We start from the raw sequence: 19,495 nt of genomic DNA, 5'->3' as shown, positions 1-19,495 counted from the left end.
GATGGCAACTTGGGCATCAGTGACCATGAGATGATTAAGTTTAGGATCCTGAGGAAAGGAAGGAAGGAGACCAGCAGAGTACAGACCCTGGACTTCCAGAAAAATATATGTCAACTCACTCAAGAGACTGATAGGCAGGATCCTCTGGGAGACAAGTCTGAGGGGGGAAAGGAGTCCAGGAGAGCATGTCGGGCTGCTGGGGGGAGTCTGGCTTATCTTAAACCAGTAAGAGGTCTAGGACAGACATTACATAAACTGGTTTGAGCCAAATCAGTTAAGTCTGATACTGCATTCAACCAGGTTTATCTCAAACCAGTTTCAGCCATCTTGAAACTGGTGTCTGTGCACTGAACATCTGTTCTGTTACAGGTTTAAACCAGTTTCCATTTACTTAAACCAGTTGTGTAATGTCTGTCTGTAGCCTAAAACATTTTCTTCATTCCTGTAGAATATTTTGATGGGTTCTCCATCTTCCTTAGAAGTACCCTCTTTCTATGAATGTATTATCTCCGTGTCTAGGCATCTACCTAAATAGTCTGGGCGGGGGGGGGGGTTGAGGGTTGGTCACGATGCAACATTCTAATTCTGATTTTGTGGTCGTTTTTGTGGTGGCCCCTCCCCTTGTGCTGATTGGCAGAGAGGATCTGTGGGGGCAGGGAGAAGGGACAAGGGGGCACTGCCATCTTGATTGCTGGATGACTTTTGTGCGGCCCCATGCTTCTCCCCCTGGGGAGCCAGCATTTTACTTTTATTGCAGTTTTTGTGGGTTTGGCAGACAATCCCAGATGTTGTGGTTTCCATGAAATCTGCAAGCCTGCGAATTAAGTAGGTTCTCTACTCATGTCTTACAGTGAATACTTGGACATAGCTATGGGCAAGACAGCTTTGGATTTTAGATGGAACAGTTCACTTCCATCTTCCATGATTTCAGTCTTACAACAGAAGAATCTGTGCATTGATTCAGTGTTCTAGGGGAGCTAACAACAGGATCTTCACTAGGACTAGAATGTGCACATGTTAAATTTTCTCAGTAAGTAGGTTCAAAGAAGTTTATTCCTGACAACAAAAGGGCATATTTTGATGGTAATGTGTTTTGACCAAGGCATTGTAAGCCTTACCAAGGTTAAATGGTTGTAGTGGGTACATTCTGTTCTTTTAGTTTTAGTGACAAGCTGTTTCACACTCAGCCACTTGTACAAATGAATTAAATCCACAGAGTGTCACTGGCAAAAAAAAAAAAAAAGATGTACTCTGCATAAACATCTGTGCATTCTTTGGGAGTACTGTCTTTTGGGAAATTGTCAGTCTGGTATAGGGTAGCTGCTATATTTTGGGAAGTTTAGACTTGTGTAAGGTAGCAATCAAATGTATAGTTACTTCTGTTCTACCTTATAATCAGGTATTATTAGGGCTGTGCGAAACCGTATTGTTTTATTTCAATGTCCATTTTACTGTTTCAAAGGGACAGTGATTTCTTGCACTGTTTCATTTCATTTCAAAGTACTGTTCCATTTCGTTTAATCAAAACTTTTTCTGTATCGATGCATTTCAACCTTTTGCCCATATCCTATAATGGGGAATCATGAAAATGCCTAAAATTTTGTCATTTTGTGCCTGATTTGGATGTAAATTGCAGGGGTGATAGCTCCTTCTGAGGGCATGAAGCCCTGCCAAGTTTCAAGGAGATAAGGGGAGAGTTTTCTGGGAAATGGCAACTCAAACTGTTCAAAGCAAAACTTGTGACGCTTGCCGGCAGCGGCAGCCTCCTGTCATCTGGCACACAGATCTGGGGGCCCGCACCCCTGGGAGGGCTGCAGGGCTGTGCTGGACTCGTCCTGGGGGTGCAGGCCCCTGGATCTGCATGCCAGATGACAGGAAGCTGCCGCTGCCACCTGAGACTGGTGCTGGGCGCAGCTCGTGCCCAGCACCGGGAAGATTGCTGCTGCTGCTGGCTCCAGGCAGGAGTGGCAGCCTACTGTTATTGGGCATGCAGATCTGGGGGGCTGCACCTCTGGGAGCACCCCTTGCTCCTTGGCCATAGATACAGCTTTAAATGTCTTTTTTACATACCTTGAGCTACCAGGCACACTCGTGAAGGCTGCAATGCTGGGGCGGATAGAGTGTCCCATAGGAGTGTGGCCCGCCCCCCAGAAGTGGACCAGAAGTACTTCCGGGTCTACCTGGGAGTGTATGGGGGGGCACCCCTGTGCTCCTTCAGCTTGGTGATTGGCCTTGGCGGGGGTGGGGGATCCTGGGTGCCCCCCCAGACTCAGGAAGCACCAGTTGCCAAGCCGGGAGGGTGTGGGGGCCTGCTGCTGAGCGTGCTGGGGAGTCCCCCGCACTCCTATGGGATGCTCCATCCGCCCCACCATCTCAGCGTTCAAGGGCTGCCTGGTACCTTGAGGTATATGGAAAAAAACATTTCAAGCTGTCTCCCCATCTGAATCGCCAAATCTTCCCTAATTTCTCTGAATCGATTTGGGGGGTTCCAGTTAAATTCAGAGAGATAAAGGGTCTCCTGATTCGATTCAGATTCGGCCACTGAATTGGGCTGAATTTCCATTGAATCGAAGCAGGGACCGAAGCTTTGCACAGCTGTAAAAACTGCTTCAGTTCATCTCTCTAGAAAGCAAGTATATGTTTAACTAACCTGAACAGTTGCAGAATGAGTGCCAAGCGTGCATTTGGAAAAGTGAAGGGAAAGTAAAGGCATCTCATGACAAAGACTTTGTTCTAGTGAGCGAAATGTTTGTCCCATTCCTGTACTCTATGACTTTCCTAATGTCTAGGAGCCCCTGTTGTTAGGGTGGATAAATGAAGCCAACTGGCTTTTATCTAACTGAATACTGTGGCATCTGACTAGTAAACAGTGCCAGTGCAGTGAGTTTTGAGGCAGTGAAGCTTTCAAACCTTCCTTCGCTAATAGTTTATTGGTGTTTCAGTGTGAACATTAATACAATGCTTGATGGTGTATTGTATTTGAAATCTAACACAGATTTTGTAATGCATTTTAGTGGTTAAGGCAGTAGTTTTCAACTTTCCTATGTTCTAGGCGCCCCTTGGAAAATAAAAGCTTTTCATTTTAACTTGGTTTTTTGACTACCGGAAAAACTGAGTAGTTTGCAATTCTTCTGTTGCAAACTGCCTAAACCACAGAAGGTCAAAATATTTTTAACACTGTGGCTTCCTATTTAAAATCTCTGGGTTCATCTTGTGAATCATGTTTACATGCCTCAGTGTGCTAACATTGCATGGCACACTTAAAAGCACCTAGGGTGTTGCAGCACCCTGGTTGAAAATCACTAAGCAATATTTTAATAATGTATGGAAAACGGTTACTGTCTGCAGGTGCAATTTTATATTGGGGGGGGGGAAAGCAATTGTTTCTTCAAGATATCTAAACTTCCATATCTCTTTAAAACTGCTAGTAGTGTGTCTGTGTGACCATGCTGATTGCTAGCACTAGCATGACAGGCAGTTCTACAATGCCAGAAATAATGATATAGGACTCATCAACTTGGAAGTAGCATGTACTTCAACACAATGTATTGGGTATAGCAAAAAGAAGGCAGCAATTTGTGGACAGTCTTGACTTTACCACAGAGGTGTAACAAAGCAGCTGGGTGACTGAGGAAGCTGTGACATGAAGAGGCAGCAGCAACTTCCGGCTGCCACCATGCTGCTGAAGTAGTTGCTGTTACAGCTGCTAATTTTTGCTTCCTCTCTCCCCTTCCCCTCCCCCCACCGCCCATCTTTACAAAGTTGGCATCCAGGAGGGCTGTGCAAAACTTCGGTAGCCGATTCAATTCGGAGGAGATTCAGTCAAATTCAGCGGCTGAATCTCCAAATCAAATTGGGGGAGACGTTAATTTCTCTGAGTCAAATCGGAAGTCTTCAAATTGATTAAGAGAGATTTCGAGAAATTCAGAGATTCGGCCCTAGACTGTACAGGCAGGCAATAGGCAGTGCTGGCTGGGGGAGCAGCCGGGTGAGCTCTGGCTTGAGCTGGCAGCCCCAGGAGAAGCCACAGCTTGTCCAGCTGCCCCCGGCTTCCCTGCCCCCTCGTGAGGCAGGCAGTGCTGGCAGCCCTGGGAGAAGCTACAGGGGCTGGGGGATCAAACCGGGAACTGGGGAATTGAGCTGGGGGGAAGCCCCTGTTCGTTCCTCCAGCCCCCGATCACTCCCCCCCAGCTCCAGGTTCGATCTCCCAGCTCCCTGATCATTTCCCCCCAGACCCTTCAGCTTCTCCTGGGGCTGCCAGCACTGCCTGCCTTGCCCCAGTGGGGGAGCAGCTGGGAGAGCCATGACTTGAGCTGGCAGCCCCGAGAGAAGCAGCTGGGGGGAATGATCGGGGGTTGGGGAAATGAACAGGGGCTTCTCCCCCAGCTCCTGGTTCGATTTCCCCCCAGCCCCTGCAGCTTCTCCCAGGGCTGTCTGCAGTTCCTGCTTTGCCCCAGCAGGGGGGGGCAGCCAGAGGAACAGCTGGAGGAGCCATGGCTTCTCCCTGGGCTTGCGGTGCAAACCAGGACTCATCCAGCTGCTCCTGCCGGCACTGCCTGTCTGTATAGTCTATGGCCGAATATCTTCTGAGTTGGATTCAGCCAAATTGAATCAGGACAGTGATTTGAATCACCAAATCAAATCAAATCACTGTCCTTCCAAATTGCCAAATCCTAAGTGAATACTTTCCGCTTTGCACAGGCCTAGCATCCAGGGCTGCTACCCTAGTTGCCGTACTTTAGTTACGTTGTTTCTTTACCAACTATTCAAAAGCTATGTACAGGAATGACAGCATACTGATTTGATAACTATGTGTAATCAAAATTATCATTTCTGTCCGCTGGCAGGGCATAGTAGAAACTGGTGTGGGCATGGTGGAGGGTGTGAGACTCGGCAGTGTTATGACCCCTGCCAGTAACCCATACTGTCTATGTTTTAGTGTACATAAAACTGCTGTTGGGGGGGGTGTTATGCCCCAGTCAAAACTTGTTCATGCAGGTAGGTCAACTGCTTTAGCAGCCACAGGATGTCTTTTTGGATCTCTGCCTATTGTCTTTTAGCAGTTGTTCACAGTAATGCCAACTCTCACAATTATTATGCGAGTTGCAGCTTCTAAGTAAAATTAAGCCTGACTTGCAATCTTGCAATGGAACTCTCAAATCTTGGATTTTTTCTTCTGGCCACAACCAGGCTGGAACTGGTGCAAAGTCCCTGGGAGCCTGTGTGGGAGAAGAGCCTAGAAGGGGCCCTGCCGTGGGGGCATGCAGGGAGCTGCACCAGGTCAGCACTGAGCCTGGGGCCACAATGGGCAGGGGGAATGATCAGGGCATATGCATGAGGAGCCAAGGGGAGCAGAGGTTAAAACAGAGCATCTCATGATTTACATCCCAAATCTCTTGACATTTAAGTTTGTCTCATGATTTTTGACACAGTGGGGTTGGCAATACTGTGTTCAGCCACTCTTCTGTACTTTTCACGTTTTGGTCTGAATCCTACATACTTTCACCAGAACATGTGTCTCTTTGGCACACTTTCTTTCTTTTGTCCCTCAGTGACCAATTTTTTTTATAATCCTCCTTTCTGGAGGATTCTCCCTGATGTGGCTGTTGGTAGGGAGCAGTTGTTAGTTTAGGAGACTAAAGGGTGTGTTGGCATTCCATATGAAAGACAACTGTTGCAGCTATTTGGAAATTTCCATTGCTGATCATACAGCATGTGTGGGGAGGGTGGCATTGGGGTAATGACTAACAGTATTGGCATCTATACTTCCAATATCTTGTAATTACAAATTTAATTTTCTCAGTGTATGCATCTGTTTAGAAACTTAATTTTTGGGTTACTCACTTTGTTGCTTATACTACAATTTTCATTGCATGCATCATATAGCATCTCACTGGGTGCGTCTACACATGCCATTAATGTGCAGCAATAAACTGTTGAGCTTATTGCTCTGCAGTTTATTGCTCCTGGGTGCACGGTTTACATGTGCACAGACCACAGTGCATTGAGCTGGGTTGCAGCAGCTGCAGCTGACATGGGCCCAGAGGGTCAGTCTGCCAGCCTCGGGCTGCTCTGACCAGGCTCAGTTTGCTGCAGAGGGGCTGGTTGGGACATGATGGGTGCTTCAGTGTGGGGCTAGCTGGTAGGCAGCCCCTGCACTGAAGCACCCTTGTGCCCCAGCCAGCTGGCTTGGCACCTACACTTACTCTGCTGTGTACAAGAAAAACTGTGCACCCAGGACCTTCCCAGGAGCAGTAAACCCTGCTGCAGTTTTTTTTAGTTTCGTGCACCCTAATAGGGGCGCACATGTAGATGCTGAGAAATTAACTGAGCAGTTAATTATTCGACTGTGTAGTAAATGTTTTGTGTGGGTGTCTTCTGATTTTTAGCTTTGGGCCTTGGGAAAATAAATTTGCTAGTCTAATTAGAACATTGTCTACCTTTTTCCCCATTTATCCCTTAAAGCCCCGTGGTAATCTCATTTTAAGACCACTGCTGATGACAACTTCCTTCTAATTCTTCTGGGTGCATGGTTAGAGTTAACTAACTCCTTTCAGTGATAATTTGGGTAACTTCATTCCCATTACTGTTGCTGTAAAGAAAAACGTATTACTCCTGAAGGTTGTATATTCAGATTGGTAACCTTAATTATTATGGATCAGTTCAGCAGATTTTCATCAGTTTCCTTTCTTATATTAGCTTTTCCAGAAGGGCAGCATTTAGCAGTTCTGTTGAGCTCTCTGTATCCTTAACATATTAAAGTCCTTTCATTAATACCTTTTGGGTAGCTCTTAGTACAGTAAAAGCTGCTCTATTAACCGGTATGCTGGCTTGTAAGGTAAAAACGAAACTGGAAGTGCCCACCGTGTGGGCTCAGCGAAACTGGAAGTGCCACAGCCTGAGGCAAAGCAGCCTCCACGGGGCCTGCCTCCCTGTCCCTCGGGGCCCGCGGGAGGGGCGGCAGCCCCAACACTGACTTGGAAGACAACATAAATAAACATACATGAAAATAGGGATTTGTGGAGGTGTGTCAGAGTACTTTAAAATTGGGACTCAAATTTAGATCACTTTGTAAAAAAACAAAACAAAAAAACTTAGTGGCACGTACAGTGATAACTTGAACCAGTTGGAATATGTCTAAATAGTTGGTACTTGACAGTGCAGGAAAAGAGCAGCTGGTAACATTTTTTTTTTGTGAATGAAGTCTCATTCTGTTAGGATGTACTCAATCCATACAAGGCAAAATGCCCATATTTGATGTTTCTGCTAATATTAATTGGCATGTAATAGCCATGCCACAACTATGTTTAATATTTTATTCAGTTGCTTAAACTCGTTTTCTCTATTAGTCATCCTGTTCTACTTGGTTAGTGCATGTGCATATTTGTCATTCTCCTAGTTGGAAAGTTACTTGCATAAATTTTAGCAATTTTTCCGTCTTCTACTTGTGAACTTGAAACGCAGATTTCTATCACCAGAGCCCTCGGCTATTCTGTTTTTTGAGGGAATACCGAGTAGAATTGAGCTGTTGTATGGTCAAATCAGGTGTGTTAGAAGTATGTATGTCAGGTGTGTATGGAATGCTGTATGTATGTTAGGAAATGAATCTGTCTCATACTGTTCACATACTGTGAAGAAATGGGAAGAGTTGACTAAGGTGTGATTTTATCAATTATAATCTCTTATATTGCATATGCTGACTGCCATTTATATCACTCTATGCTTCATTATCTGCATTACTGACCAAGCAGAGGCCTTTGCTGATCCTCATACTCAAATTTTCATATCTGGGCACACTTTGTTTTGTGTTTTGTTTTGGCCATTTTGAAAGCGGATTATGTATACTGAACTTCTGTTGTGCTACGAATTTGAACTGGTTTCCAATCACTTCTATTGGTTTATGTGCAATTTCTATTCCTAGGCCTGGTCTGCCACATGAGACATCAGTTTCTACTATGCTGACGACCACTGTCATGGCCCCTCTTGGTGGCCTTGGGAGTCTGGCAGGAGTGGAGGGGACAAGCCATGCTACAAAGCATGGCTCTGTGCATCCACCCACCTGCCCCTCACAGCAGAGTTCATGGCTGGGAGCATGGAGGAGGTTGGCACGGGCTGCCTGGGGGCAGGGAAGGGCAGGGGAAGCAAGTAGCAGAGGTGGCAGTTCCCAGAGGAGCAGCTGAAGGAGCCATCAGAGTAGCCGGGGCAGGTGGGTGCCAGATGGGAGGAAAGCATTTACCTCCTCAGACAGGGTAATCTCGCAGCGCTCTCGTGTGCCATGAAAGCAATGGAAGAGTGGTGTGGCACACCCTTTGGGGATCGCTGTTGTACGCAGTAAAGTATGTCTTCCATTTTATCAAAGAATTAGTGGAGAGGTTTCACAAGACTGTTTCAGATGGAGTTGGAAATTAGAACCTAGGATTCTAATGCTATCCCTGCACGGTACAAGACAACGTGCAACTAAAACGTGGTGCATGTGCCAAAAAGCTTTGCTTCTGAGCATAGCTTTTTGAGGTACATACAGCTCTGTAATAATGCACTTGCATAGCTTCCAGATATGAAGCGGCTGCAGTCTGCCTGAGCACAATGCTGACTTGTACCATATAGCCCTCTTGTACCATGTAGCCCTTACCTGTTTTCAGCACATGGCCTTTCAAACTGGATGAAACCTGCTTTTTTAGCTGTGCCTAATCACTTTATTACCGTCTTCTCAGAACATGGATGAAACCAGTGTTTCTCTTTTTCTAGTATTTTCTTTTTTACTAAAATGTGCATTTCAGTGGCCAAGCTGTGTCAAATTTTGTGCTACTGGCTAGTGTGAACACAGATAACAATTATATCTGTTACTAACAGAGAAAGAAATGAGTGCTTCCCCTGCCTTTTCATTGTTTCTTTAGATGTATAAGCATGGTCTGATGGATCTTCACTAAAAACAGAAGCTTGCTTTCTTCTCCCCAACCTGAGAAACTGAAGCATAGATTTTTACCATTATAGTAAACATCTGAATTAGGGATGTAAATATTTTTAAAATGAGCCATTTCAGCTCTTCTAATATACATTTGTTAACTGTTTAACCAATAACACATACCTATGGAGTAGCCAGTGCCTGCTCTGCTTGCTGCAGGGCAACACATGCAGGCAGCAAGTTATGCTCCTGCTACCAGCCATCAGGCCCTGCCCTGCCCTGCCTTCCCTTCCCTATGATTCCTCCTTTAGGGAGAAGGCTGGCTCAGCTTGGCTCCGCTGTTTCCTCTACCCACCTCAGCCCCAGCCCTTCAGTTTAAGTGGGGCAAACTGCTGGTGAAAGAGGCAGGCAGTATGCAAAAGCGGGCTTTGCTGCCTGGAAAAGTAGTACCAGTAAGTTGCATGATAATTTGCACAACATAGTCTGTTTTAAACATTAACTGTAGTGCATAAATAGTATATAGTTTGATCATTTAACCTTTCACATCCCTATTAGTCCAACTCGTTCAACACCCAAACTAGTAAGGCTTTGATGTGCTTAATTTCTGGACATGGTGTGAACAGAAGTGGAACACATCTTATTGATTTTTTTTTTTTTTTTTTAGGAAATTTGCATGCTTTTCTTTTGAACCAGAAGAGAAAGGAACATTTACACTATTAAGTATGTTGAATGAAATTTTACAAACACACTTGTGCAACTTAAATGCATGAGTCCCAGGACAAGTTAAATATTTTTCTTTTAAAAATCTTGTGTGACATGCTGTACTTACTCGTACACTACGCTCCCCCAAACAAAACAAGGACCTTTTCATGGGAAGGCAGAATAAAGAAGAAAAAGTCTTGTGCCATGGCACACTAGCTTACTCATGGCTGAATGCTACAGCTGCCTGGAGTGGAGCTGGCAATCCCCTCATCAGCATCACTCTTCTCCCTCTCCCCTCCCTGTAAAGCCAACAGCTACAGATTTAAACTCTTACAGCCACCTCTGTTAATCCTCTAAAGCAGGGGTTGTCAACTAGGGGTACATGTACCCCTGAGAGTACTTGGGAAGGCCCTAGGGGATATGCATAGGTGGGTGGAGATGGAGTGCCGAAACCTACCACCCTGTGCTGCCACGGTCTCCCAGGAGCAGGGCCATGTGGAGAGGCTGAAGGCAGCGGTACCCCTCTGTGGGCCACACAAGTGCAGCCCTGCTGGGTGACCAGATGGGGGTGTTTGAGGGAGCTCACACATGGTGGCTGCTGCTGCCCCCCAGCACCCCACACTGCCAGGGCTCCACATCTGGCCACACTCTCCTTCCCCCATGCCCCCCCCCACTCTGTCTGGCCACATGCTAACCTCTTCCCCTCCCCTTCCCCCACCTGCATCCTGCTGTGTGCCACTTTTCCCCCTGCCCCCCCAACCTGCTCTGCATCTGGCCACCAGGGGGACGCTTATTAAAAAAGGTTGAAAACCCCTGTCTTTAAAGCATTAATTTGGCAGATATTGTGAGGAGGTTAATCCGCTAGCTTTTGGTCCTGGCAGCAGGAGAGGGAGAGTGATGCTGACATAGGCATGCCACCCTTGCTTCAGGGTTGTTGGTTGTAGCCTTGTGTGTTCAGGCCTGGGTGATCCAATGTCAAGCACAAGCCCCTGTCACAATTCTGATGTGAAAATCAGCTTCCTTATTTAAGATGCACCCCACTATTAGATGGCTCATTTGTGTGAAGTATGTGAATAAATAAAGTGTGTGTTCCAAAATGTTAGAAGGCACTCAAACACCATGGGGAATGGGTTCAGTGTAAGCCAGAGGTTCCCAAACTCCAGCAGATTGTACATCACAATCTTAAGTAAAACGATACAACCTTAAGTACCACCAGCAAATTTTTCAGTTTTAACCTTAAGTACCACCAGCAATATTCTGTCATATAAAGTCATTATAAGAAATCTGTTAACGTGTACCACTGACGGGCTGTCTGCCTACCACTGGTGGTATGCATACCACAGATCAGGAATTGCTGGTGTAAGCACCTAATCCGAGTAAATGTACGTGGTGTTTTTCAGACTCAACAAAAAAGAAATAGTCATATAGACTAAGAAAATTTGCATTTGGAAATTAGAATTTGGTAAGAAATACTACATCACTTTTTTTATAATTTATTTTTCCAAAGCAAGATTACACTTAAGTCGCCGCCTTTTTGGGGTTACTTTTGTTTGTTTGGTTTTTATATTTCCTTTTGAATTGCCCTTGTCAAATTCAGAACATTGAAATTTTTATTTTTCTTCCAGGATTCATTTGTGATGTTCTGCTGTGCTGTTGTAAGGAAGAGAAGAGAGTCCCTTGCACATTGACATTTGGAAAATCTCCTGCTAATGTTTTTCAAACTAACTGAATTATCATAGAAAATCATCATGGGAGGAGCTGTGAGTGCTGGGGAAGACAATGATGACTTAATTGATAATTTAAAAGAAGCTCAGTATATCCGCACTGAGAGTGTGGAGCAAGCCTTCAGAGCAATTGATCGTGGCGATTATTATCTGGAAGGATACAGGGACAATGCTTATAAAGACTTGGCTTGGAAGCATGGAAATATACATTTATCAGCACCTTGCATTTACTCTGAAGTCATGGAGGCTCTGAAGCTTCAACCAGGATTGTCTTTTCTAAATCTTGGTAGCGGAACTGGATATTTGAGTACAATGGTGGGATTAATATTAGGTAACTTCCTTTTTATTTTTCAAATTTCTTCAATTGAAATACAATATTGTAATTGATTTCAGTTCCTTAGATGATCTCTTCAGCATTTTTACAAGGATTTTCTATTAAAGTGCTATAATGAAGTAATGTAATGGAACAAGCATAAATTTGAACATGCGTTCTGAATGCTGTAAAATATTTAAGAAATGGTAGCTAATTTTTCATGAAAAAATGTTTTAGAAAAATAGTTGTCACTTGTCCATCTTGCTCTTCCTAGTGTTCTTTGATTCCTAAATTGTTTTTTACGTGCTTGAAGCAGAGGGTATATAAAGGATTATTATCTTTCTACAGTACTTAAACTTGCTAATGATTCATAAAAGTATTCTCTTCAAACAGGACAAGATATTTATATACTTCCTAGATGGATAACTTGGATTAAATTAGGAATATTAATATTTTTTATTTTTTGTTATATTTGGTGTGGCTTTTAATCCAGCATAGCTTTGTAGCTTGCTTGTTTCATTGTAAGTGCATGTGATTGTGCTCCTGAATGAAAAGACTGTATGATGCTGACTAAAGTTATTTTAAAGGCCTACCAGGTTTGAGAATAGAGAATTTAATATGTATAAATGACAAAATGTCAAGAATAACAAAGGTGTACCGAGTGATTTTGGCAATGAAAATAGCATAAGCTGCCATAAACAAGAGGAAAACTAACCTTGGAATCCAAAGTTGTACAAAAGGTTATTAAATATATTGAAAATATGGCGACATAATGACTGTTACAGGGGGCAGTTGCATATGCAGCTTCCACCTTCTTGCTTCTAGTTTTTAATGGTTTGAATCCTAACATGAATACTAATGGGGGCAGCTTGGCAGTTTCAAGGATTATTGACTCATTTCAAATGTTTTTGTAGATGATTCTTGCATAAAAAATGCAACATAGAAACTTAGATTTTGGATGAGAATTTATTTTTTCATTATGGAACAGGTTAAGTGCTCATTTTCAGTAAAAAGAAATTCTCAAATTTTCTGCCTGTTTCTAATATAATTTCTGACAGTTTCTTTTGTTAGCTGAAATGAGCTTTGCGAACGCACTTCTCTCATTACCTGTTTTATATTTCTTAATAGTGCTTCCTTGAACCAGAGAGCTCATCTACAGTTACAAAAAGCATTAGAAAATATGCATGTTCTGTCTGCTATTGTCTAAAATTCAGACTTTCACCATATTGGCTTATTGACTTTTTCATAAATAGGGTTAATGAGGGTGGTAAACTTCTAAGGGAATTGGAAATAATCCAGAAGGAAGGAAATGTATAACACACTAATTCTGTAAGTCGCTCCCAAGTGACTTCATTTCTTCCAGTTATTGTAAATCAGTGAAACAACTGAATCACTGCTCTCTTGTGGTAACCAATTAGATTCTTTAATCAAAATAATAAGCTGGAATACTTGGGATCAGGGGTTGGTAATATACGGTCAACCACAGGCCTGTGGAGCTATGGTATCTGGCCTGTGGGTCAGAGGACTTTGCCTGCCTTTGCCCACATCCACGCTGGAGCTGGGCAGGGAGCAGGGCCAGGCAGCTAGAAGCTGTGCTCATGCAGCTGCCACTTTTTCTCTGTTCTCTACCTTCTCTCCATCTCCATTCTCTACCCCCTCCCCACCTCCTTTAGTAGCTTCTGGCCAGTGGTGGGCTGTGCTGGAGCCATATAGCTTCCAGCTGTGTCTATGCCATACTTCCAGCTGCCTGAGCCTAGTTCACTTCCCCACCTGCTGGAATCTGGGTCTGGACTGCATCCAGGGAACTTGGGCGTGTAGAGAGGCAGTGGCTGCACAGATATAGAAGTGGTAGTGGCTGCACAGATACAATAGCTGACCCAGCTGCTTGTCCCTGATGAGGATGCAGGCCAAGCCCCCTGTTCCCTGCCTGCCTTGAATGGTAGCTGGGTTGCTGCAGCCCATGGCTTGTAAAGGTTGCTGGCTGCTGATTTTGAAGAAATCTTCATTCATTGTTATGAATTCAAAACTGAAACATGGTATTAACAGAAACTGGCTCATGGAACTCCTTTTCCTTTTCTCAAAGTTGACTTTTGATGGAAATGAGGTACTTTTATCAACGTGGGAGATGCCAAACAACAGAAACTTCACCGTAACTGAGTTCTTCCGTAATAGTTAACACATCGTGTAATTATAGGATACATTCCCTTTTATTCACTGCTAGCTGGATGCCTGCAAGCAGAGTGCAGTATTTAAATATTTGTCTAATCGCTGCAAAAATCAAAATGATTAAATGCATCCCTTCATTGTGTGTGTGCACTTTTATGTATTTATTTATTTTTTGGTTTAACATTACCATTGGCTAGGGTTCTATGCACTTTTATCTCTATGTGAAGCTGTATTTAGCTAATTTAACTAATCTCCAGGATGCTAGTAGATGGATGTTGATTGCTGCCTCATCTGTATTCTTCTCATCTAGAAAAGTTCTTAATTGTTCAAAATTCTAGGAAGGGAGTGTGGAGGAAGACAATGTTGTGAAAGACTGATTTCGAAGGTGACTTCAAAATACCAAGCATCTATAAATAAAAAGGCATTGAGAAAATCTGCTATGTCCTTCAGAGATGTAAAATATAACACAAAGACATGTAAGATGAACCACATGAGAAGAGTATTTTAAATAACTGATAGAGGAGGAAACTTGGATGTTTTTAAGCTTTGTGATAATTTAAAAAAAAAAATTCCATTGTGAAGGATGCTAACTTTATTTCTGAAAGTTAAGTTGGACATAATTGGGATATTTTTTTAAAACTGGTATAACCATCCTCATATTTAATCCACAGTTTGGAACCCCTAGTGAAAATAATGTCATAAGCTTTATTGTTTCAACAAAATACAGAATTATTAGAATATTATGATTTTGCTGTCATGTTTGTCTTTCCATAGCGTAATATTGATTTGTAGACAGTTAAAGTATTACTGTATTGCTTTGATAAGGTTAAAAAATAATTTGATATTCTTCATAATTGCCTTGTGACACAGTAAAAACTACTCAAAATTAGAGTATTCCCATGGATTTGGAGCCAGATGGCACTAACTTTAATTGAAAATATATAAGAATGTAAACGGTGCCACAGACGCAGGAAAATAAAGGTTAAAGTTGAAATGAATTAGTTGAAAAGCTGCTGTCATGTTCTTGGAAAACATTTTGCTTAGAAACTGTAGCTTATTTTTGTAAGAGTGGTTACTAGCAAGTGCTACAAAAGATGAGAGAGGCTGTAACACTGATTGCGAGTAGTACCCAGCGAAGCAATGAACTGAATTTATAAAAGATGGAGAAGACCTAGTGTTTTGAAAACGGGTATATCCCTTGCATGACTTTTTTATTTTCTGTAGATCTATTAACTGGGAAAATTCTAGAGTTTCCTCATCACATCTTTTATGCATCCCTTTCGTTTCATTAGGTACAAGATGTTTTTAGCATAAAGTTAAAACAACAAATGTTCTGCTGGTAGTAGCTTTGTGTGGTACTGTTGCATATTAGGTCATTTACCATATGGGAACTATGAATGCGCTTTGCAGATTTACAACAAAGTATTATATTCAGATTATGTAATGTCAAAAATAGTTGGGCATTTGTTCTCAGTACTTCCACTGGTGTTCTTTTAAGCACTTAGGAGTTTGTCTTTAATAATTAGTATTACTGAAATATTTTTTTAAAAGCTGCTTAAATTATTAATTAATAAAGTTTTGGGCTAAATTAAGTCAGGACTAAATGTTTAAGATGCAAATTTAAGAGTGGTAATGGAAAGCAACCTCATGTTAGTATGCTGTGGAAGGGTGCTCTCTTTTTTTTTTCCTGTACTTTCTGGTGATTAAAATTTAGGGGTACACTGATAGATTTTTGGGGCTGATACTGATAGCTGATTTTTAAGGAGACGTACCAGCCAATACCAATCCAATTTCCAAAATCAGTCCAGCAGTTTGAAGAGCAGTGTCCAGTTGGTAAGTCTGTTGTGGTGGAAGGGAAGGAGTGTGGAGGAGGCAGATTGAGGCCCCTGTGGTGAGGGAGGGAGTGGGGCTGGGGCAGGACAGAGCGTGGGACAGAGCTACAAGCTGTTCATCTGGGGGCAGGGGAGTGCAGCTCCTGGCGCTGTGCGCACCCCAGGAGGTCATGGTGGGGGGATCTGCATGGGATGGAGTGGGGCGGCTGCTGCTGTGGGTTGGGGCTGGGGTGAGCTCTGTGCCAGGTTCTTCCCAGTTGAGGCTTGGCTGGGCTGCGCTTGGGGCAGGCGGTGGCATTGGGAGGGGGCTGTGGGGCGGTGCTGCAGCCACTCCAAAATTCACCATAGCTCCCCCCCCAACTCCTCTCAGCCCACCCAGCCTAGCCCTGCACAAATCCGGGGGCACATGCCTCCCCCCATATACTCTCTTGGACAAGTGGCATGAGCAGCCAGATGAGCAGCTCCCAGACAAGCAGTGTGCAGTGGCAGGAGCCAGCCCCGCCCTTCCCATGCCTCCCGGATGAGTGGCTCCATCCTGCACCAGCCCCTGCCCCAGCCCACTCCCTCTGTCACTGTGGGGGGCCTTGATTTGCCCCCCAAGCCTCTTTCCTCCCTGCTCTTAGACCATGCCAGACTTGCTAGCTGCATGCAGTTCTCCAAGCTGCTGGGCTGTGCCCCTCGCTGCCTACATGCTGTGCTGCAGCTGTGTGCATGCATGGGCCATTTATTGGCCAAATTATCAGCCATATCAGGCTGATTTCCGAAACAAACTATTTTCTTTGTATCAGTGCCGATCTGATATTGGACTGATGCATCAGTGCACCTCTATTAAAATTCTGTGCTATGGTTGACTATTGTATAAACAATTCCTGTCCTCTTATGGCTACCTAAATTAGACCACCTATGTAACTGTTTAACCTCAGTGCTACTGTCGCTTTTGACTCCTCCTTAGTTGGGTTTAATTCTTGTTACACAAATGTAGCCTTTTAATTTTTTTTAAACATTTATCTTCTCTCTAAATGAGAGGGTAGGCTAAATCTGGGTTAGAATTGAGGGGGCCAGTCTGCGGGGTCAGTATGAACAGATTCAGACACATACTGTACAATTTAAGCATTTTTATAACCTTAAATTCTTTTCCCATTAGCATAAATTGCAAAATTGAATTGTACATTTGTGGGATACTGTACTGTCGTCTTTATCAGTCTACGGCAGTTATATTTTAATATAAAATGATGTGAAACTTCCATGGTAAATCTTCCTACAGTAAAAACATGCATTTCATCCCCATTTCCAATTGCTGTCTCTAAAAGTTAAGTCTAGAGACTTATCAATAAGGCGAAATTCTCTTTACTGATTTATGCTCTTTTGCCTATGAATGTAATAGGAAAATTGTATTTGACCACACAGCCGTGTGGGGGGAAAAATGCTAATGTTATAAAAAGGATGGGGTCCTAGGACACTTTGGTTTATTCTTGGATTTCTCACTGAATTGATAAATCCTTATTTGCCTTTGTTTGTTTAATGATCTGAGAGTGAGTTTAAAAATATATTCTTTTGTGCAGGGATGTTGACAGGCTGAATTTAAATGTCTATACAAGGACTAAAATATGATATTTGAAAGGTATAGTTGAAAAGTAATAGAGTGCAAAGAATAATTTTGTGCTAATGAAGCAAATGACTGCTGTTTTTGTTTACAGGCCCTTTTGGAATAAATCATGGAATAGAGCTTCATTCAGATGTGGTAGAATATGCCAAGGAAAAATTGGAGAGCTTCATAAAATATAGTGATAGCTTTGACAAGTAAGTATCTAATTTGCCAAGCTCTTTCTGAAGCCATAAATTACATGTTTTTTTAACTAAAGTAAAAAAAACCCCAAACTTTTAAACATCTTTTAAATCTTTGTTGTTGAAAATCAAATTTGAGTGTTGTGAGATGCCTTTAAATGTGGGCAATGTTGAGGTAAATTTGGAACTTGGAGAGGGGTAGGGTTTTAAGTTGAACATCTCTGCTATTTGAGTGTGTTTGGCAAAATCTATCCTTCAGTATTCTGGCCCATAAGCTTGCATAAAGATGAAGATATATTATCATGCAGGGTACTGTCTTTTCAAGTGTAAGGTAAATTTTTGTATATGAGAGGGGCAGATTAATATTAAACAGACACCCTGCTGTGCCTGTCTGTTGCACAGTAAGTTAATCTGAACCATTTAACCTGGTAGTGTTGAACAGGATATACAGGTGAATGAAAGACAGACACAGGAATGGATTTAAGCAGCAAGGCCAGAACTTTAACGGTGGGAGAGAAGTGTTTTATTTCTAACCACATGCACCAAATCATTTATAGTTACAGGCATACCTCGTTTTATGGCACTTCGCTTTATTGTGCTTTGCAGATATTGTGTTTTTTACAAATTGAAGGTTTGTAGCAACCTTCATTGTTGTCTTATTTTAAGAAATTGCCACAGCCACCCCCACCTTCAGCAACCATCACCCTGATCAGTCAGCAGCCATCAACATTGAGGCAAGACCCTCCACCAGCAAAAAGATTACGACTCGCTGAAGGCTCAGATGATGGTTAGCATTTTTTAGCAATAAAGTATTTTTTTTAATTAAGGTAGGTACATTGTTTTTTTAGACATAATGCTATTGCACGCTTAATAGACTACAGTATAGTGTAAACATAACTTTTATATGCACTGGGAAACCAAAAAATTCGTGAGACTCGCTTTATTGCGATATTCGCTTTATTGCGGTGGTCTGGAACCGAACCTGCAATATCTCCGAGGTATGCCTGTACTAGGTATTACACTAGATTCATTGTGGATTTTCAGGGTTCTCACCATCTAATTAAAACTCAGTGTAGACTGTTCCCTGGGACTTAGCCCACTTCAGAATCCTATTGCTCTTCCCTCCGGTGAAGATGGACTATATAGAGGCGCTTGTACACATGACAGGGTTAGCCCTCAGGGTTTTATTCTCTGTCCCCTAAATTGAAATGGTGAGGTTTTTAATTGAAACCCACCATTTCAATTTTTCCATCGTGTTATGGCAAGGGGGCCCCATCCTTTTTTTGCTGGAGCCTCCCCACTGTTGGGGCAGGGGGTGGGCAAACTGCTGGCCAGCCAAGTGGCCCCTGAGCTGTTGGGGCCCTGGTCCTTCCCTCCATGGTGGAGCTTTGTGGGCAGGATGCTAGTGGGCTGGGTGCTGTCCCAGCTCAGAGGCAGCACCTGGCTTGATCCAACTGTTCCCCAAGCCTGCCTGGGGAGCAGCACATGGTGGGCTTCCAGCAAGCAGGCTCAGGGAACAGTTGGATTGGGGCAGCACCCAACCTGGTAGCAGCTGCACAGGCAGCCCTGAGGGGTGCTGCTGCTATGGAGGGAAGGACCGGGTCCCCCCCCCCCCACAGCTTGGTATCCACTCAACCCACCAGCAGCTCGCCCCCTGGCCGTGGGAGCGGTGGGCAGGCTCCGTTGGTGGGGGAAAAGGGGAAGAATTGGGCTCCTTGTCACTTCTGCCTTCAGCAGGTGCCTGATGAAAGGAGAAGCAGCAAGGGGCCTGATCCTTTTTTTTTTTTTTTTTTTTCCTGTGGAGCCTGCCTGCCCCTCCTGCAGCTGGGGATGAGCTGACAGCTGCAATGCATTGTTGCAAACTAAACTACATCTGAATGCAGTTTAGTTTGAAATGGTGCAAGCTCATTTAAAACCCCAAAACAGGTGCACATATAATGTGTGACACCATTAAGCCACAAAGATTAAATTTTCATCATATATACATTGTAATGACTGTTCCATGTACAAGTGCCCTAGGGTACCAGAGTGCACTGTGGCCTGTGAAGGCTTCAGGTCTCTTCTGCTCCTT

The 19,495-nt window shown here is 43.4% G+C and overlaps 1 protein-coding gene across 1 annotated transcript in view; it reads left to right on the top strand.

Annotated features, from left to right (window-relative positions):
* The window catches only part of PCMTD1 (protein-L-isoaspartate (D-aspartate) O-methyltransferase domain containing 1), a 102,256-nt gene that overhangs the window by 54,984 nt on the left and 27,777 nt on the right, over positions 1–19,495 (top strand). The window contains exons 2-3 of the mRNA XM_019527156.1: positions 11,230–11,659; positions 17,337–17,439. Coding sequence (XP_019382701.1) covers positions 11,353–11,659; positions 17,337–17,439 — 410 coding nt within the window. The 5' untranslated portion in view covers positions 11,230–11,352. The remainder of the gene's footprint in view (positions 1–11,229; positions 11,660–17,336; positions 17,440–19,495) is intronic.

Source organism: Gavialis gangeticus, unplaced genomic scaffold, assembly GCF_001723915.1.
Source record: "Gavialis gangeticus isolate Ggan-Ray unplaced genomic scaffold, GavGan_comp1, whole genome shotgun sequence".
Lineage (NCBI taxonomy): Eukaryota > Metazoa > Chordata > Crocodylia > Gavialidae > Gavialis > Gavialis gangeticus.
The sequence above is the reverse complement of the archived record's forward strand: the minus strand, read 5'-3'. Positions and strand labels throughout refer to the sequence as shown.